At 58.0% G+C, this 20,763-nt stretch overlaps 1 protein-coding gene across 2 annotated transcripts in view; it reads right to left on the bottom strand.

Annotated features, from left to right (window-relative positions):
* Positions 1 to 1,306: 1,306 nt before the first annotated feature.
* CBS (cystathionine beta-synthase) overlaps positions 1,307 to 20,763 on the bottom strand; it is a 21,295-nt gene continuing 1,838 nt past the window's right edge. The window contains exons 2-17 of one of the 2 annotated variants that reach the window (XM_017538562.2): positions 19,644 to 19,860; positions 15,795 to 15,901; positions 14,169 to 14,303; positions 13,557 to 13,636; positions 13,333 to 13,467; positions 13,154 to 13,223; positions 11,917 to 12,008; positions 11,007 to 11,132; positions 10,247 to 10,331; positions 8,465 to 8,570; positions 7,264 to 7,341; positions 6,918 to 7,052; positions 6,309 to 6,417; positions 5,303 to 5,387; positions 4,498 to 4,539; positions 1,307 to 2,083 (exon numbers count right to left, since the gene is read on the bottom strand). In XM_017538562.2, coding sequence (XP_017394051.1) covers positions 1,980 to 2,083; positions 4,498 to 4,539; positions 5,303 to 5,387; positions 6,309 to 6,417; positions 6,918 to 7,052; positions 7,264 to 7,341; positions 8,465 to 8,570; positions 10,247 to 10,331; positions 11,007 to 11,132; positions 11,917 to 12,008; positions 13,154 to 13,223; positions 13,333 to 13,467; positions 13,557 to 13,636; positions 14,169 to 14,303; positions 15,795 to 15,901; positions 19,644 to 19,852 — 1,698 coding nt within the window. In that variant the 5' untranslated portion in view covers positions 19,853 to 19,860 and the 3' untranslated portion in view covers positions 1,307 to 1,979. The remainder of the gene's footprint in view (positions 2,084 to 4,497; positions 4,540 to 5,302; positions 5,388 to 6,308; positions 6,418 to 6,917; positions 7,053 to 7,263; positions 7,342 to 8,464; positions 8,571 to 10,246; positions 10,332 to 11,006; positions 11,133 to 11,916; positions 12,009 to 13,153; positions 13,224 to 13,332; positions 13,468 to 13,556; positions 13,637 to 14,168; positions 14,304 to 15,794; positions 15,902 to 19,643; positions 19,861 to 20,763) is intronic. The other variant, XM_037742045.1, reaches the window with a different exon arrangement.

Here is a 20,763-nt window from a genome sequence, read left to right as displayed (position 1 = left end):
GCTTTCAATTTCAAAACCTACCAGAGTTGTAGTAATCAAAACGGTGTGGTACTTCCATAAGACCAGACACAGACCAATGGAACAGCAGAGTCTAGAAATGAGCCCATACAACTATGAGCAAGGGTGCCAGACCATTCCATGGGGAGAAAATTGTCTCTTGGACAAACGATGCTGAGACAGACAGACATCCACAAATTCCCATGTCACACCATCTAAAAAATCAATCCATGACTCAAAAATCAATCCATGAGCTAAATATATACAGATTTTAGAAGAAAACGTAGGGGTACATTTCCATGAACCTCGGATCTGCCAATGCATGACACCCAAAGCATGATCAACAGGATAAAAAAATAAATCTTGACTCTACCAAAACTACAAACTGCTATGTATCAAAGAATATTAAGAAAGTGAAAAGAGGTCAGGCCCGGTGGCTTACGCCTGTAATCCCAGCACTTTGCCAGGCCGAGGTAGGCGGATCACAAGGTCAGGAGTTCGTGACCAGTCTGGCCAACGTGGTGAAACCTAGTCTCTACTAAAAATACAAAAATTAGCCAGGCACGTTAGCATGTGCCCATAGTCCCAGCTACTTGGGAGGCTGAGGCAGGAGAATCACTTGAACACGGGAGGCGGAGGTTGCAGTGAGCCCAGATCAAGGCGCTGCACTCCAGCCTGGGCAACAGAGGGAGACTCTGTCTCAAAAAAGTAAAAAGATAACCTGCAGAATGGGAGAAAATATTTGCAAGTCCTATGAGAAGTGTTTAGTATCCTGAACATATAAAGAGCTCCTACAACTCAGCAAAAAGACAACCCAATTTAAAATTAGGAGATGGACTTCTCCCAAAAAATAACCAAGAGGTGCACGAAAAGATGCTCACTCAACGTCAATCATTAGAGAAAGGCAGATCTAAAGCACAACGAGACACCTGTTCACACACACTAGCATGGCCATCATAATTTAAAACATGATTTATAACAAGTGTTGATAAGGACTGAGAGACTGGAACCCTGGTGCACTGTTGGTGGAATACAGCTTGACAGTTCCTCAGCAAATAATTAAACGGAGTTACCACATTACCCGCAAATGCCACTCCTGGGTACATACCCGAGAAAAATGAACAGAGGTGTCCAAACAGTCGGCCATGAATGTGCACAGCAGCTTACTCACAGGGCTGAAAAGCAGACAAAACCCGAATGTCCATCACTGATAAATGAGGGAACAGAATGCGTCTACCCACACAATGGTATCCATGCACTAACATGCGTGACACACCACGCAAAGTGAAATAAGACACGAGGCCACAGCTGCATGATTCCATTTATATGAACTGTCTGGAACAGGGAAAACCTATTTCAGACAACAGAGATAGAAAGTCGATTAGCAATTGCCTGGGGAGGAGGAACAGAGGAGGGGAAATGACTGCTTCCTGGGGTGAGGAGAGAATGTTCTGGAACATGAGAGGTGGTCCCTATGCAACATTCTGAATTACTAAATGCTGCTGATGCTTCACTTTAAAGTGATTGACTTTTGGGTTATGTGAATTTCGCCTTAATTTAAAAGCCCAAACTCTCACAGTGCTCCCACCAGCTCCACCATGAGCAGACGGCGCTGGACCACGCGGAAACTTCCATGCTTCTCCCCGCCCCCTTCTGCATCCCCATCGTGGACTCTCTTTTGCCTTTAATCTGCTCTGCCCAGAGACTGCCTGTGTTCATCCCACCTGGCCGACTACGCTCAGTATTGCCTTGGCGAAACATCCTAAGAGCAAGCTACATTAGAGAAAAGCTCATTTCATCTCATAGCACATACACAGGCCATTTAGGAAGCCACGTGTTAGTGAAGGGAAACCCATGCTCCGCGCCGTCTGCAGCGATAACGGGGGCCAGGCCAGGCAGTTCCCAATCTCGTGTGTGTTTAGGGCTCAGGAAAGTGATGGTGAAGCGGGCGAAGGTGCCGGGGCCGCTCCACACTCCAGACTTCACTTCCGGCCCCGCTCCTGGGCCGCCACGAAGTGCAGCAAGTCAATGGCAGTGACCACCCCGAACACCATCTGCCGAGGACTGGACTTCTCGGGGCTGTGGTCTGAGGAGGGGAGAACAAGGCTCAGGTTTGCCGGCGCTGTGGGAGGCTGGGCGGGCTGCTGCGGGGCAGAAGCCTCCCGAGGGCCTGTGGGCACTTATGCACTGTGGAGGCCCAGGGCAGCCTGCTGGAGCCCAGGGGCCAAGGCTTCGTTTTTTTTTTTTTTTTTTTTTAGACAATCTCACTCTGTCACCCATGCTAGAGTGCAGTGGTGCAGTCTCAGCTCACTGCAACCTCCATCTTCTGGGTTCAAGCAATTCTCCTGCCCCAGCCTCCCAAGCAGCTGGGACTTCAGGTGCATACCACCACACCCAGCTAATTTTTGTATTTTTAGTAAAGACGGGGTTTTGCCATGTTGGTCACACTGGCCTCAAACTCCTGATCTCAAGTGATCCGCCTGCCTCGGCCTCCCAAAGTGCTGGAATTACAGGCATGAGCCACTGTGCCTGACCCAGGCCATGTTCTTCTGACATGAGCCCCATGGGCCCCAGGCTGGGCTCCATACACCACATCAGGACACACCCTTCCCCGCCCCCACCCCCAGGCTGTGATCCTGAGGCGCCCATGACTTCAGAGTCGGTGTGGCCATGAAATTCAAACCTGTTCAACGTGGCGGGGCACAGAGGCTCACACCTGTGATCCCAGCGCTTTGGGAGCCAAGGTGGGAGGATCATTTAAACCCAGAAGTCTGGGACCAGCCTGGGCAACATATTGAGACCCCATCTCTGCTGAATATTTAAAAAAATAAATTAGTCAAGCATGGTGGCACACGCTTTTGGTCCCAGCTACTTGGGAGACTGAGGCAGAAGGGTCAGTTAAGCACAGGATGTCAAGGCTGCAGCAAGCTATGACAGCAAACTGCACTCCAGCCTGGGCGACAGCACGGCCCTGTCTAAAAACACAGAACCCCTTCACGCTGTGGGTAACACACAGCTCCCAGCTCTGGCCTGATTCTATTTTCACCACTACTGCCTCCTCCTGGCCAGCATGGGCTGGGTGTTAATGCTGGCCCAGGATCCCACGCCGCATACCCGGACAGGGTTGTTGTGATGGTTAAATTTTTTTTTTTTTTTGAGACGGAGTCTTGCTTTGTTGCCTAAGCTGGAGTGCAGTGGCAAGATCTTGGCTCACTGCAACCTCTGCCTCCCAGGTTGAAGCAATTCTCCTGTCTCAGCCTCCTGAGTAGCTGGGACTACAGGCATGTGCCACTATGCCTGGCTAATTTTTGTATTTTTAGTGGAGATAGGGTTTCACCATGTTGGTCAGGCTGGTCTCAAACTGCTGACCTCAAGTGATCCACCCGCCTTGGCCTCCCAAAGTGTTGGGATTACAGGCGTGAGCCACGTGGCCTGTATTTTTAGTAGAGACGGGCTTTCACCATATGGGTCAGGTTGGTCATGAACTCCTGACCTCGTGATCCACCTGCCTCAGCCTCCCAAAGTGCGGGGATTACAGATGACTGTGATGATTAATTTTAATACAGATTAATATGGCCGTGGGGAGCCCAAGCATCTGGCCACAAATTCTGAGCGTGTGTGAGGTTTTCTGGATGACATTAGCACCAGAATTGAGCAGCGGATAATGCGTGCTCCGGTGGGGGGCCTCCCCCAAGCAGTTGAAGGCCTGAAAAGAACCGAAGTCCTGCCTTTGGACTTGAACCGCTACCCCTCCAGTCCCGGCCTGCCGCCTCCCCTGCCGATCTTGGAGGCTGTTGCCTCCACGGTCCCAGGAGCCAGTTCCTCAACACAGCCCTCGTTCTCTCCCATTGCCCACACATCCTCCTGGTCCTGTGTCTCTGCAGAACCCTATGCCCGTGGTCATGAGGCACAGGGGGTGTGCAGGGAGGGAGAGAAACACCAAGGCAGGGCCCTAACAGCCCATCCCTACTCCGCCACGGCTGCCACTCCTGTCTTTAGAGGCAAAGGCCCCTTGGGGTGGCTCACTTAGATCCCCAGGAAAAAACAGGGAACCCAGACAAGATTGACTCCCTGCGTTTCGGGGACACTGAGGCACAGCGACAGAGCTGGAGAAGCTCATCTGAGCAGCTCAGCTCTGAGGCACTGACCCAGGAGCAACCTGAAGACTTGCTGCCAGGGGCCAGGAGCCGGTATTCCAGGTCTGGGGACGGTACAGTCCCTGTCACGACTGCACAGCCCTGGCGCGCTTGGAAGCAGCCACAGACCGTGGTAACAAGCATGGCCATGCTCCAGGAAAACGTAATTTGGGCACCGACAGTGGAACTTACATCTTTTTTTTTTTTTTTTTTTGAGATGTTCAAACACAAGTAAATTTGAGACTAAGAGGGGAAGCCTCCTAACCAAGGCTCGGGGGTCCAGGACCCTGGAAGCCCCTCCTTTGCCATGGAGAGGCTGTGATTCTGAGCCCGAGAGCCATTCTGAGGGGTGGGTGATACCTACCTGCAGGCCCCCCCACCACGCCTGCCCAGGCCTGGTCCCGCGCTGCAGAGCCAAGGATGGGAGATGGGGTTAGACTCAGGGCCCTCACAGACCAGCCTCAGCCGCCGAGCGCTCACCCACCACACACAGGCCGGCAGGTGGGCAGGCTCTGGCCTGCAGGGCCCTCCCCAGTTCTTCCTGTGGGCCCCAGGCCAGCGGCTGCCATCTAGGACCCAAAACTTGCAAGCGACTCTCCTGGCCTGTGGGGGTGTGCTGGGGACGCCCAGGGATGTGCTCAGGAGTTGCAAAACTTCACAAGCTCAGCAGGAGCAGGGGCCCAGGGACAGCCCGTGAGTGGCTTCCAAGACCCATGTGGGGGCTTCCTTCAGATCAGCCCCTCAAAGGCCAGGAGGCTGCTGGGGCAAACGCTGCCTCTCCAGGGACTGCGGGACATGGCCAGGGTCAGGGTCAGGACTTGAAACCTTTCCAGATGTTTCTGGCCTTGTCCCTGTGAGTCCCCAAGACTGTTGGCCTCCCAGGAGCCAAAGGGCCTGGACTCCTGAGCCCGTGCACTCTGGACAAGGGGTCCCACCCAGTGTGGCCTGAGGGGTCCCTGCGGGAATCACAGGCTCGGTGCAGCTCACCAGCCCGGGGCGTGCGGGAGGCCCGGAGGGGGGAAAAGATGGGAGGGTCACTGGAGGTCGGCACCACCCATTCCCCTAACACCCTGCAGGGGGCGGGGGCCCAGCTGCTGCCCATGGCAGAGGCCAGGCTTGGTGGACTGACCCCAGTGAGACCCCCACACACAGAGCAGGGCCGCACTCACACTGGATCTGCTCATGCACCACCAGGGCGAAGTGGTCCGTCTCCAGGATGTGCGAGAGCCTGCCCAGCGTGTCCGTCAGGAGGATCTGCAAGGGATGTGCGTTCAGTAGGCGCCACCGGCCCCCGGAAAAGGAACACAGGGGAAGGGAAAGCATTGTGTAGAAGGGTCCTAACCTAGGCATCAGAGGGTGACAGGACGCCCCGAGAAAGACCCCTTGAGGAGGCTGGGTGTGGTGGCTCACGCCTGCAATCCCAGCACTTTGGGAGGCCGAGGCCGGCAGATCACTTGAGGTCAGGAGTTCGAGAGCAGCCTGGCCAACTTGGTGAAACCCTGTCCCTACTAAAAATACAAAAACTAGCTGGGCATGGTGGTGCATGCCTGTAATTCCAGCTACTCAGGAGGCAGAGTGTGGGGAACGTGTGGATTCGGGTGACATTTCAGGCATGTGTATGAGATGGAAAAGAAGTCAAACTCGCTCCTAGGTTTTGGGCGGAACCCTCAGCCTTTCACGCACGGGGGGTTCCGATTGGAAAGGCGCACAATCTTTCCCGGGCCACCCTCAGGGCAGCGGAAGGTGGGCTCTCGTGATAATTGTGGGGTGTGACCAGCCCGGCAAGGAGCCACCACAGGGCTTCTCCTGGAATCTCTAGCTCTTGCTGGATAAGCAGGTGCATGCACAGGAATGTGAGGTCTGGCATGAGGAAGAGCCCGGCAGAGGCCGCATGATGCTGGGATGGCCGCCGAGTGCCAGTGAGTCCCCAGAACACGGCTGCTGCGGATGAGCCCGCCCTGGTGGGAGCCTCCCCGCCGGGCTGCTGCATGTGTAAAGTGGGTGCTTCAGCTTCATGGTTTGAGGGGTGCAGCCGGCTTCGGCCTAAGTGGTGTTGAGGGTTGAGGACCCAGCACCCCGCACAGGAAATGCCGCATTCTGCCTTTGGGGCCAGGGAGGGGGGTGGTGGGGGGCGGGGGACCTGGGCACCCTCGTGGTCCCAAAGTGCCTGCATACCTGCTTGAACTGCTTATAGATGACTTTGCCAACTTGGTCCGATGGCTGCACCTTCCCGGCAAGCAGGGACGACAGCATGTTCCCCAGCGTCACCATTCCCAGGATCACCCTGTGGGGCGGGGGGTGGCTGGGGTCAGCGAACACCTCGCCCCTCCCAGGAGCCCCAGCAGAAGCGCTCTCTGGCCACACATGGAAGCCCGCTGCCACGACCCTACACATGGCAGGAACCAGGCTGGGCCCTGACGGGGAGAAAGAAACCAAGGGTCCTTGGCACTTCCTTTTCGCCGGGGTCAAGGGTGACCAGTCGTCAGGTTTCCGTGGCATGAGGTTCTCAGTGGTCACTGGGCATGCATGCCACGGCCTTCTGCTGTGAGATATGTCCTCGGGAAGTCTCTCCCCTGACCCCCAGGTGGGCCCAGGACAGGCTGCACCCAAAGGGTGGGTGGGCGAGGTCTGCGGGCCCGGAGTGAGCCCAGCAGCCCTGCCCCAGCTGCTCAGGGACTGGCACGGGGCTGTCCAATGCCCTAAACCCTGTCCAGTGACACCGATGGGGGAGGAGCTGGATGGACAGAGCCCGGGACTGAGCTCGGGGCAGGGGCTGAGACTGACCCTGCCTCGTCCACCACGGGCGCCTGGTCGAAGCCCTTCTCCCGGAGGATGGCGATGGTGTGCTCGCAGGTGACGGTTGGCAGCACAGTCAGCGGGGCCGACAGGCTCAGCTCCTGAACGCGGAGGTGCCACCACCTGAGGGGAGAGGGCAGACCGGGGCATGACGGCAAGGACAAATGCTCTTGCCACCTGGGTCAGCACCTCGGCAGGAAGCCACGGGGCCACTCTCCTGCCCGTCACAGCGGGGCAGGGCAGTGCAGGTAGCATGTCTCCGGGGATCGCTCTCCTGCCCGTCACAGCCAGGCAGGGCAGCACAGGCAGCGGGTTTCTGCCCGAGCGTCCTTACCAGGGCTTCTTCACCGAGAGGTCCTCCTCCTTCAGGAAGCCCTTCTGCACCATCCATCTGTCGCTCAGGAACTTGGTCCTGTGGGATGGGGGCGTCACTGAGGACCCGAAGGGCCACATCAGGCCTCTGCCCATGCTAGGGGCAAGCACTGCACACCCAGCCCCTCTCCTGGACCTCACTGGTGCAGCAGGGACCCCAAGTGCTGGCTGGAGGACCCAGGGGAAGCCTGGGAGCTGGACTTCCCACCCGCCATGGCCAACAAACCCGTGTGAGCATGCACACGCCATGGCTCAGGTGCTCAGGCTCGGCCTCTGCCCCTCGCCCTCGCACACACGCACGGGCTTACGCGACAGGCCTGCCAAGCGCGGGGGACGTGGTGTCCTTGCACCGACGGGGGTGGGCAGGGGCCTGCACAGGGCAACTTGGCCCTGGGCACCAGACATGAATCACCCATGCCAGGAACCCAACTGGGGCACCCACCAGCCCAGCCTGGCCCCCAAGGGCAGCTGAGCTCAGGGGTTGCAGGCCATGGAGGAAACCACGGGGGTCTCTAGACACTCGCCCCCATACTGCCCCGGAGGCCAGCTGCAGAGCACCCCAGTCTCAGCCCGGCTGCCCGGTGACCAGTGAGGTCTGTGGTGTTACTGCCTGAGGGGCTTCTGGGCAAAACAGTCACAGCAAGTCCCATGTGGCCACCTGGTTGCACTGTGCGGAGTTTGCAGGTCTCGGGCTTCCTGGGCAGCACTCGGTCCCAGCCCGGAGTTTGGGGGAAGCAGCAGAGGGAGTCAGTGGGCAGGAGGCGGCACAGGACCCGGCCCAACAGGACGTCAAGGCCAGGGCTGCCCCTTGGAGCTCGCGGACCCCAGATTAGTGGCTGGAGGTCGCAGAGGGAAGCCTGGGGGCTGGACTTCCCACCCTTCATGGCCAACAAACGCGTGTGAGAGGGGCAGACACCAGAGAAGGAGGGACAGGAGGGACGGAGAGGGAGCCATCGCCTTTCATGCCCCTCTGGTCAGCGCTGTGACTGCAAGCGTGCATTGATTTTCACAGCATTAAGGCAGCGTGAGGGCAGTGTTCGCAGGGCCCACGGCCCCCTCCCCTCCCAGCGCTGGCTGCTGGCTCTCAGGTGAGGCACATGAGGCTTCCAGGGAAGGGTGGCAGCGGAGAGGAGCAGGGACTGGGAGGGAAGCCCGTGTCTTACATGTAGTTCCGCACTGAGTCGGGCAGGATGACCACACAGCGCTGGCCCTCCTGCAGCTCCTGCGCGGCCTTCACAGCCACGGCCACCGTGCTGCCGGCACTGCCACCTGCAGAGAGGGCCACAGTCAGACGCGCCAGGTGAGTGCATGTGGGTGCAGGTGCCGTGGCTCACACCTGTCATCCCAGCACTTTGGGAGGCCAAGGCGGATGAATTACAAGGTTGGGAGTTTGAGACCAGCCTGATTAACATGGTGAAACCCCGTCTCTGCTAAAAAATGTACAAAAATTAGCTGGGCATGGTGGCCCATGCCTGTTATGGCAGCTACTTGAGAGGCTGAGGCAGGAGAATCGCTTGGACCTGGGAGGCAGAGGTTGCAGTGAGCCGAGATCGCGCCACTGTACTCCAGCCTGGGCGACAGAGCGAGACTCCGCCTTAAAAAAATCTTTTCTTTTTTTGAGACGGAGTCTCGCTCTGTCGCTCAGGCTGGAGTGCAATGGCGCGATCTCGGCTCACTGCAACCTCTGCCTCCCAGGTCGAAGCAATTCTCCTGCCTCAGCCTCCCAAGTAGCTGGGATTACAGGCATCCATCATCATGCCCAGCTAATTTTTGTATTTTGGTAGAGATGGGGTTTCGCCATGTTGGCCAGACTGGGCTTGAACTCCTGACCTCAGGTGATCTGTCCGCCTCAGCCTCCCAATGTGCTGGGATTACAGGCATGAGCCACCGAGCCTGGCCAGAAAATGGTTTTTCAATCAAGACTTGCTTCTAATCTCGGGGCTCTGTTATCAGGGACTTGACCACGCTGAGGGCTGCTTTCCTTCCACTTTCCCTGTCACCAGCCCCAAAGTGACATGACACAGGGAACACGCACGTGGAAGCCCTGTATGTCTCTGCCTGCGTTTTGGAAGCTGGCGTGTGCTCTCCGAGCCCCCAGAGGCCTAGATCGTCTGTGGTCCCCACAGGGCCTCTGCTGTGTGTGTGGCTGGTCAGCGGCCCTGCCAAAGGCCACCTGTCCACCCCCAAGCACGCAGGCAGAGGGGCACAGGGTGGGAGGAAGGCGAGTGGGGTCAGTCCTGGACAGCCTCAGGCTCCAGAGCCCCTCCCTACTGCTCCAGGGTGGTGCTCACAGCACCCGGTCCTGGCCATGGGCCCCGTCAATGCAGAGCCACGGCCCCAGGGGCCTGAGTGGGCTTGATTAGAAACAGTAAGTGCCAGGAGAGCTTCAGCCTTGTCTTAGAAACACATTCTGGAAGGCACCTCGAAGCCCCATCCCATGGCCTCCAGCCCTCACCTGAGCAGGTGATCACACTAGGCAGGTGAGGACCTGGGCAGGCAGACAACGCCCGAGGCTCACGGCCACCAGTTACATGCCTCAGAACTGCTGTCTCGGCCACGCGCGCTGGCTCACGCCTGTAATCCCAACACTGTGGGAAGCCAAGGCAGGTGGATCACGAGGTCAGGAGCTCGAGACCGGTGTGGCCAACATGGTGAAGCCCTGCCTCTACTAAAAATACAAAAATTGACTGGGCATGATGGTGGGTGCCTGTAATCCCAGCTACACAGGAGGCTGAGGCAGGAGAATTCCCTGAACCCCAGAGGAGGAGGTTACAGTGAGCAAAGAACGTGCCACTGCACCCAGCCTGGGCGACAGAGCGAGACTCCATCTCATTGCTGTCTTACACGTGTGGGCTGGTGGCTGGCAGAGGGTGCATCCCCAACCGCCTCCAGCCCGCTCAGCCATCCCCGCTGTCCCCATGCCCCAGCGGCCGCCACCCACTCACCACACAGCAGCCCCTCCTGGGAGATCAGCATGCGGGCAAAGGTGAATGCTTCCTCGTCATTGCTCTTGAACCACTTGTCCACCACCTGAGAGGGACCCCACGACAGCCCGTCAGCATGGGGGCCACTTCCGTGTGGCCAGGGGGGTGAACAGCCTCGTGGTGAACCCCATGTGTAGCTGGCAGGACCCCAGAGGCCACGCCCCAGCCTTTCCCCCCGGGATCCGCACATCTGCAGACCTTCCAGTTACAACACGTTTTGCAGACAGCAAAACCGCCCACCAGCCCCAGGGAACGTCCCTGTGACCTGTACTCCACTCTTACTCAGGCCAAAGCCACCTTTGTGGTTCTTAACAGAGTTTTCTGGGGCATTAATTTTCCCATGTTTTCCCTGCTCCCGGCCCTTGCCGCCCAGGCTGCGTCCCTCTGTGAGGTCAGGCCACATGGGCGGACATGGGCCCCAGGCTACTTCCCCGACCTTCGAGACCAGCTTCTCACCATGCATGCGTGCCAGGGCTCGCCCTTCCGTTCCCCTCCGCGGGGAAGCCGATGTGGGCCAGGAGCAGCTAGCCTCCCCGGCGTGAGGGTGAGTTATGGCGGCACCGGCACTGCGCCGGGCTGGGACTTGTCCTGTCTAACGGCAGCACCGGCACTGCGCCGGGCTGGGACTCGACCTACCGTCTGGTCTAACGGTGGCGCCAGCACTGCGCCGGGCTGGGACTTGTCCTGTCTAACGGCGGCGCCGGGCTGGGACTCGACCTACCGTCCTGTCCAGCACAGTGGGGATGAAGTCGTAGCCGATCCCTTCCACCTCGTAGGTGGTCACCTCCGTCAGGTTCAGCTCCTCTGGCTCCGCGAGGATGGAGCCTTCGGGGTCCACCCCAATGATCTGCAGAGCACGTGGCTTTAGGTCCAGCAAAAGCCTGGCTGGAGATGCCCAGCTACCACATTATCAGAGTGGCAGATGCTGCCACGAACAAGTGCCCACGGGTGGTGGCCTGTTCCCAGCCTCAGAGGCAGGACGAGAAACCCAGGAGCCCAGGCCCCAAGTATCAAAGCGATAACGACCTCATCTGGATTAAATGCTCAGTGCAGGGCACTCAGAAGTGAAGGCGGGTGTCTGGGAGGAAGCGACCTCCCCAGGGGCCTTTTGGAGCAGGGCCCCAGGACCACCCAGGCAGACCACCCTGTGGCAGGGCAGCTGAGCCTTTGGGACAAAGGGCATTGCTGGGCAAGCAACAGTCACAGGGAGAGAATGCGCTTCTCATTAGCAGGGCCTTTCTAGGTGTCCCTCCTCACCCCTGCTCTTAACCCTGAGTCCAGGAGCCCTCCCCCAACTCCCTCAAACCTCAGCTGAGGGGCAGACTCAGGACCAGAGGACTCAGAGCTCCTGGCTGATCCTCAGAGGCCGGCAGATGGAACTCTGGCCCCCACTCAGCACAGGAAGCCCCCTTAGGTCACTGGCCAGCGAGTGAGCACCTGGCCCCAGCTCCTTCGGGTCTCGAGCTGCTGGCCCCTTATCTGCCGAGCACCGTCTTCCCAAACACCTCCCGAGCCGCGAGGAAATACAGCAAAAGACCATGTGCCACGCAGAGCGTGAGGAACGAGTGCTTTCGGCTTGGGAGCAGGGCCCACTCCGCGCTGCCCACCCCGGGCCCGGCCGAGCCACTCACCTTGCATCCGGGACACTTCTCCTTCAGCTTCCTGGCGATGCCCGTGATGGTGCCGCCCGTGCCCGCCGAGGCCACCAGCATGTCCAGCTTCCCTGGTGGACAGATAACATTCTTGGGTCCCCGCCTGGCCAGCCCGCCACTCAAAGCAACAATCACTGAAAACACGCTCAGCGCAAACCACGGTGGGCGACCGAAAAATTCGAAAGAGAAACTTCTCCAGTCCGAGCAGCCGCCATGGCAGCCATCGGTCTGTAAAAGCCATTCAGAAGCAGGCAGCCTGGTGCGCCAGCCGTCTCTGCTCAGTGACACTCGGCCCCTACAACCCCCATTTGGCTGGATGCAGAAGGGCAGGATGCTGTCCGGGGGGTGCAGGCGCTGAGGGTGGGCGGAGGGAGGCTGCGAATGAATCAGCCCCTGGGCTGTGGATATCTGCATGGTGTGAGTTAACTGAGTTTACACAGGAAATGGAATCAGTCATTTAGGCTTTGGCTCAGAAACTCGCCAGATGCTCACCCTGCTGGTGGCCAGCGTGGGCATCTGGTGGACAAATCAGAGCAGGGAAAGACTCGGTGAGGCTGAGCAGCGTGGGCACCCGTGCTGAGGCAGGACTGTTTTTGCCAAACAAGAGAATTCTCACACCTAAAGCCCAGGCAAGAAAATGCCTAGACCTTACAGCCCGGCTCCTGGGCACACACCGAGGGTGTACTCTGGCCCCTGCCAACACCGGATTCCCAACAGGAAGTCAGGGCGCCAACCTCCTGGCAACTTCTCTCTAAAGGGATCTCTTGGGAAAACATCAGTACCAACCCCCACAGGCCTTGGCACCGATTCCCTGGAAAAGGGTCCAAGGCTCCAGCCTCATGCCTGAAACTGAGAGTGAGCTCATCGCACATGTCACCAGCCCTGTTTTGCAGATGAATTCAGTGCCCGGGTCGGGGCACGAACCCAACAGAAGCCCCAGCTGCGAGCCTAGCAGCAGCCTGGGCCCTGAACAGACTTACTCCCTGCATTCTCTACGGGAGGAGCTCCTAGACCTGGAGAGACTGCTGGGTAAACAAACACAGGCAGAGAGGCCAAGAGGGCACAAAGGACGGAGGAAACTGTTCTAGAGAGCATTTCACAAAGGGGACATTTGAGCTGGGTTTTGAAGGGTGAACAGGAGTTCACCAATGAGAGGGCAAGAGATGTGCCCAGGCAGCCAAGGATAAATGCAGTCAAAATGGACAGAGGGACGCACCGTCACACTGCTGCAGGATCTCCTCGGCAGTGCTGTCGTAGTGAGCCAGGGGGTTGCCGGCGTTGCGGTACTGCAAGGAGAGAGCAGAGCCCGTGAGCAGGCCCCGGACACCTCAGCCACCCCACATCCCTGACCGAGACCCCCCAGGGAATGCCTTCCCCCAGGCCCCGGCACCTCACCTGGTCTAGGATGTGAGAGTTGGGGATTTCATTCTTCAGCCGCCAGGCCACCCCCACGTGTGACTCTGGGGAGTCGAACCTGGCACTGGTGGGTGTCCTCACAATCTCAGCCCCCAGGGCCCGCAGCACGTCCACCTGCATGAGGGAAGGGGGTGACCTGCATCTTTCCCCGGCCCATGACCCCGCCTCCGGCCCGTGATCCCGCCCCCACCGCGCCCACCCACCTTCTCTGAGCTCATCTTCTCTGGCATCACGATGATGCAGCGATAGCCCCTCACGGCCGCAGCCAGGGCCAGCCCGATCCCTGAGGGGGCACAGAGGGTGAGAGGGGCCCAGTGCCCCCCAAGCCCCACCCTGCCCCTGCCTGGGACACAGGGGCACGCCCCCTTGCTGCTTCCTCTAGGGCCCAAGGAAGAGGGTTCTGTGGGATTCCAGAACTGCCCGGCATAGCTGCCTCTGCCTCCAAGTGTGGGGGAGAGAATGCCAGAGGCGGAAACAAAAGGCATGAAACGAGGAGGCAGCGGTGCAGGACGGGAGAGCCGGGGCCCCAGGCCCCGCCGGGTGCAGCCAGGTGCTCGTCCCATACCAATTCCCCAGCACTGCCAGCTGCCATCGCCCCAACAGCATCGGCACCCATTGGCCCCGACCCCGACTGCTTGTCAGAGGAGGCTGGGCCAGGACACACGCCAGCAGTGGGCATGAGCTGCCAGGGTGCAGGTGGCCGGGCAGACCAGCGCACGTGGCTACAGCTCAGCCTTTCCCAGGCCCCGTCAGGGTCGGCACCGGCAGGGGACCGCCGGCCGCCCCCCCCCGCCCCCGCCGGGCCCGGCACTCACCAGTGTTCCCGGACGTCGGCTCGATAATCGTGTCGCCCGGCTTCAGCGTCCCTGCACGCTCGGCATCCTCAATCATCCGCAGGCTGATGCGGTCCTTCACGCTGCCGCCCGCATTGAAGAACTCACACTTGGCCACTGGGAGGCAGTGAATCACAGAGGAGGAGAACCCCATTGATTCCTGCTCACCCCCATTACCTGACACATCCCAGGATGGGGGACAGGCTTGAGGGTCTGTGGGTTCTGAAAAATCACCACCTCTCCACCCTGACCCTTACACCTGCACCTGACGGTCGCCCATCAGAGCTTCTCCCCCTGCAGCCCATCCTACAGGCTCTGCATGGCACAGAGCAACTCTGTGGGAACCAGAGACATAAGCAGCCCTCACTGGGGGTGCCACCCCAGTACCCCCACCATAAGCTGGGCATGTAGCGGGCAGGCGCCTGGATTCGGGTCCCCCATGCCCCTATGCCCAGCCGTACCCGGCGGCCCCTGCCAGAGCAGCTTGATGTCCTGAAGCCACGGCCCCAGTCACACCCCAGCCCCACTGGATGGGGACTCACAAACTCTCCCCTGCAGCCTCCCACTGTCCTCCTTCCCCTGTGGGTCTCTGTGAAGGGGGCTGCTCTGATGCAGCTCCAAGAATTCCCTCCCTAAAGGGGCAGAGTAGGGGCAGGCTCCCACAAGGCCCTGACTACGAATCGGCCATCAGTCCTCAATGCACCGACCCCTGACTGCCTTCCTCCAGAGCCTGCCCCAGCTCTTACAAGTCGCTGTGACATGATAGCATCTCAGGATGAAAAAGTTCTAAGCCATGTTACTGGTTCCCTCGCCTTCCCACTCAAACTGCACCCCCTCCGCTGGCCCTGTCACGGGATTCTCCGTGGCTCCCGCCCTGCCACCCTCCGAACTCACTTGGCCTTGGTCATCTGAAATATGAAATTCTGTCCCCGCCTTGTCCCCAAGGCCTCTGCACCCACAGCTTTCTCCGTGACGATGCTGAGGTCTCTGAGGGGCCTGTGCTCTTGGTGAAGAGTGACCCTCACAAATTCCCTCCACCCTCTTGTGCCTGGAAACTGCGTCCTGCAAAGAACTGCCTTCCCCGGAAGCCTTAGACCAGACCCTGTGTGTACCCAGGACAAGGCCAGCCACAGACCCCCCCAAATTCCCACTGTCTGTCTCATAAATGATGAGCTGAACTGTCTGTCCCCAAAAAGCTGGCAAGACAGAGCCAACTGGTCCCTGGCCAGCGGGTGGCTCACAGCATGTGTCTAGGACCTGTCCACTCCTCCCTGGGAGGCGTGACGCAAACACTCCCGCCCTGCTTGCATCTGCCTTTGACCCTCACCAACTCTTCACACCCTCGCTCCTTCCAGTCTGGCCTCAGCTCAAAGATCACCCGTTCCCTGGTCCATCAGCTCGGGATCCACCTCAGTCACCCTCTGACACATTGTGTGTTCTTCCCAAACTTAAACTGACATGATCTCGGCCACTGATTAACCAGCGACTCCTGACCCCGTTGCCCACCCCCCACCCCAGGGCCTTGCCTACGCGATCCATCCCAGATCCCCGGGGCCCATGGAGCCCGGTGAGGATGGAGGAAGCCCCTCTCAAAGCCAGGGCACTCACAGAGCTCGCACTTCAGGCCGAACTTCTGCCCAATCTTGTTGATTCTCACCATGGGGGTGTCCCCGATCTTCTTCAGAATGTCTGGCAAGATTTTTGGAGCTTTTGCCCTGAAACAGAGGAGTCCACAGTCATCCAGGAAAAACACGAAATAGTACCAGCCCTGGCAGTCCAAGGGCCGGCCTGTTTTCCGCAAATCAGCAGTCACAGAACTGGCTTCATCTGGGGGTGGTTACACAAATGTATGCACAGTTACCCCTAACACACACCTCACACACATGCCTGAAACACACACATGCCTGAAACACATGCCTGAAATACATACACCCCCTCACACACATGCCTGAAACATACACACACCTCACACACATACCTGAAACACACATACACCTCACATACATGCCTGAAACACATGCCTGAAACACACGCCTGAAACACACACACACACACACACACACACACAGGCTTGCACCTAAAAACCCTATAAAAAGCAAATCTTGCCTATAGCGTGCTTGTACCAATGCCAGTTTCCCAGGTTTGAAATGAACTAGTCATGGAAGACGTTGGTAGCAGAAAGCTGGGAGAATGCTACAAAGGACCTGTTATTTTTGCAACTTCTCGTGAGTAGCAGGTTAGCAAACACTGACTCCAAAACAACAGACTTAGGTCCATCTTTTCAGAAAGGCTTTCCTGGGGAATTTCATTTCCTTTCATCTCTCAGCATCTGACCGAAGGAGGGAAAAACACAAAGCGCGGACCTCAGGGCAGAGACTCCTCAAACCTCAGGCCATCCAGGGACAATGGCCAGAAAGCGCAGCTGGGAGGCCTCGCCCTGCACAGAACATGCCAGGCACATGGTGGACACGGAGCCCGGCCGAGGCGCAGCAGCCCAGGATCCTGAAGCTCTGCCCTGCAGCATCCAGACATGCAAACCCTGGTCCAGGTGGTTTCCTAAATGGCCCTCATGCTCCTGCCATCCTCCCCCACAGGGAGATGCTGATGACACCCCTGTCTAACTGCACCAAGTCCTGGCTCACCACATATTCATCTGGGAACACGCACAGCTCACAGTGGTCTCCAGACCCCTCCCTTGCAGCTCCCGTGACACCCCGTGTCTCTGACCCCGAGCCCCCACCTCAGCACAGGCACCTGCTAAGCAGCCAGGGTCCTCGGGCCCTGCACCCTCAAGAGGCGATCCTTAGACCCGAGGTGAACCCAGCTCCCGGGGTCCTGTGGCATGGAGGGAGAGCCGCCCCGAAGACTCAGGCAGGCAGCAGCAAGAGTGGCTGGAGCCCAGGTGCGCCCTCCCAGGAACAGAGAGCAGTGCTGCCGCTCCCCAGGCTGCAGAGGCGCCGGCACAGAAGCCCAAATGGTGCAGGTTGGGGAGAGGCTCCCTCTGAAGCAGTCCTTGGTGGAAGGGAAACAGGCTTGGCAGGGTGCAGAGAGCCAGACGGAAAGCCAAGCCCCCAGTGACTGTTCGTTCATTAACTCAGTTCAGGCATCTGGGCGGCCAGGCAGGAAGGGGCCCGCCTCCCCGCAGCAGGTGTGCTGACTCAGCACTGGGCCTCGTGGCTGAAGTCACCTGAGAAATTGGCAGAGGTGGTCAGGGCCAGACCCAGAGCGCTCAGCAAGATCAAGGATGTGACTTGCAGGGACAGCCCTGGAGTCACTGACCTCAAGGACTCCCAACTCCACAGCCCAGGAGGCCCCCAGGAGGACACCCTACACGGTCCTAGAATGAACCCCAACTCCTACCCGACCTCTGCAGCCCCTCCCCCCAGCACCACCATTCTCAGGTGCCCTCTGACGGACAGGCGGCTAGGCTCCGCCCCTCAGGGTGAGGGCATCTCTGGAGGGTGAGCGAGGCCAGGGCGTGAGGGGCAGGTGCGATGCCCTCTTACAACCTGGTGGGCACTGTCTCCACTCATGCCCTAGTGCCAGGAGCTCACGGAGCCCTCAGGAATCCAGCCTCTCTTCCCTGCCCACCCCACCGCCCAGCAGCCACCCCCGACCTCACCGGGCCTCTCACCCACTGCTCTCTCCGGCTTGTCTTGGCAGCGAGAGTCCATCCACCTGGCTGCCCACCTGCCCTCGTGGCCTCCTGAGCTCCCAGCACTGAGTGTGTTCACCACTCACACCTGGGTTTGTCAATTTCACTTCTTCCTATTGCTCCACTGACAGTACACCCAGCCACCCCGCCAGTCCTGAACTGCAAATCAGCAACCATAAATGTTGGTAGTAGTGTACAAATAGGAATCATAATCCCAGCACTTTGGGAGGCCGAGGTAGGTGGATCACCTGAGGTCAGGAGTTCAAGACCAGCCTGGACAACATGGTGAAACCCCTTCTCTACTAAAAATACAAAGATTAGTTAGACGTGGTGGTGCAAGCCTGTAATCCCAGCTACTCCGGAGGCTGAGGCAGAATTGGTTGAACCCGGGAGGCAGAGGTTGCAGTGAGCCAAGACTGCACCACTGCACTCCAGCCTGGGTGACAGAGTGAGGCTCCGTGTTGAAAATAAAAAAAGAGAATCAAACATCTAAGCAGCATGTTCTTTGATCTATTTGTTCTCCTCCACGGAGATTATACTAAGGAAATAGAGATAATCCTAAGGCTTAGTGAGCTCAATTTCAGTTCGGTGCTGGGGTAGGGACTTTGCTTTATTTTTCTTTTCCACTGATAGACCCTGAGCAGGGCTGGAAATGCATGAGGCACTCAGGAAAGGCTCATTGGCCAAATGAATGTGTAGCGTTTTCTATTGCAGTGATTTAAAATGAGATAACTGCAAACGTTTATCTACCCAACAGAGGGCTTACAAAATTATGGCTTCTTCACCCAACAGTCTGTGCCACTAGAAAAAGAGCCCACTATGTAAAAATATTTAATGCCTAAGGGAAGTCTTTGTGACCTAGAGTTAACTGAAAAGTGCAGGCAGAGCTGGGTGCAGTGGCTCACGCCTGTAATCCCAGCAGTTTGGGAGGTGAAGGTGGGTGGATCACTTGAATTCAGGAGTTCAAGACCAGCCTGGGCAAACCCCATCTCTCCTAAAAATACAAATTAAGGCCAGGTGCGGAGGCTCACACCTGCAATCCCAGCACTTTGGGAAGCTGAGGCAGGTGGGTCATGAGGTCAGGATTTTGAGATCAGCCTGACCAACATGATGAAACTCCGTCTCGACTAAAAATACAAAAAAAAATTAGCTGGCCGTGGTGGCAAGAGCCTGTAACTTCAGTGACCCAGGAGGCTGAGACAGGAGAATCGCTTGAACCTGGGAGGCAGAAGTTGCAGTGAGCCAAGATCGTGCCACTGCTTTCCAGCCTGGGCGACAAAGAGAGACTCCATCTCAAAAAAAAAAGCAACAAAAAAATTAGCCAGGCGTGATGGTGGGTGCCCGTAGTCCCAGCTACATGGGAGGCTGAGGTGGGAGGATCCCTTAATCAGGAGAGGTTCAGGCTGCAGTGAGACACGACTGCACCACTGTACTCCAGTCTGGGCAACAGAATGAGACCCTGTCTCAACAAAATCAGTCAATCAATAAAGAGAGTGCAGGCAGGATCCCAGTTCCCTCCAGCGAACCTGCGTGGGCAGCCACAGACCGGGTGAAGCACATGTTGAGCATCTCGGTCTTGCTGGGACTGGCCTAGGCGCTGGGCGGCCGTGTAAGGAGGCCTGGTTCTCTGAGCCTCGGCTGCCTGCCTCATCTACACAGTGCGCCCCCACCTCCAGCTCCTCAATCCAGAGTGCCCACAGGGGGTCACACCTCAAGTCCTCCTGGCTGTGTAGTGTCCAGGTAACAAACTCCTGCCCTCCAGGACACAGATTGACCCTCTTGTGATCAAAAGCAGGACTTACAGGGCGGTGTGGTGATGCGGGGACTCGGAGGCAGGCCGGCCCAGCTTCCAGGTGCACCTGCTCGGGGCATCGGGCCGGATCCACAGGCGCTCCTTGGCTTCCTTATCCCCTGCGGGCCCCTTCTCCAGGCTCCCCTTTGCCGAGGGCGGCCCTAAGTGGTGGGGGCAGACTGCTGGCCCTGCTTCCGCCTGGGGTGTCTCGGAAGGCATGCCGGGACCTGGCAAAGCAAAAAGAGACACATGGGTTCAGGTTCAGATGCTGAGGGGTCCAGCAAACCCTGCTGACCTGGCCCCCTCTCGGCGGGGGCTCTGCTCCCTCAGAGAAGCCCTGGAAGAAGGGCACAGAAACACCAGTTCTGTGGGCAGCTGCTTGGTCATTTCCCTCTTAGGCATATACCAAAAAAATGTACCAAAAAAAATGGAAACAGATACTGGCTTGGGCCAGGCGCAGCGGCTCACATCTCTCACCCCAGCACTCGGGGAGGCAGAGGCCGGAGGATTGCTGCAGTTTGGGAGGTGAAGACCAGCCTGGGCACAAGCCCCGTCTCTATTTAAAAAAATAAAACAACAACAAAACAAATGCTTGCACACCCATGCTCACTGCTGCACTATTCACAAGTCAAAAGGTGGAGGAGGAGTGTGTGTGCATGGATGGATGGACACACACCAGAATACTGGTGCACGCATGTGCACGCGTGCACACACACACGCACACACACACGAATAGAGGCTCACACACACACACCAGAATACAGGCTCACACACACACACACACACTAGAAGAGGCATACACGCACACACACGCACACACACACACTAAAATAGAGGCTCACACACACATCCACCAGAATAGAGGCTGACACGCACATCAGAATAGAGGCTCACACACACTAGAATAGAGGATCACACACACACACACCAGAATAGAGGCTCTCACACACACTAGAATAGAGGCTCACATACACACACCAGAATAGAGGCTCACACACACACATTAGAAGAGACTCACACACACACACACACACACACTAGAATAGAGGCTCACACACACACATTAGAAGAGACTCACACACACACACACACACACACTAGAAGATCACACACACACACACCAGAATAGA

Source organism: Cebus imitator, unplaced genomic scaffold, assembly GCF_001604975.1.
Source record: "Cebus imitator isolate Cc_AM_T3 unplaced genomic scaffold, Cebus_imitator-1.0 Scaffold112, whole genome shotgun sequence".
Taxonomy (NCBI): Eukaryota; Metazoa; Chordata; class Mammalia; order Primates; family Cebidae; genus Cebus; species Cebus imitator.
Note: the sequence above shows the minus strand (reverse complement) of the source record. Positions and strands in the feature narration are given on the sequence as shown.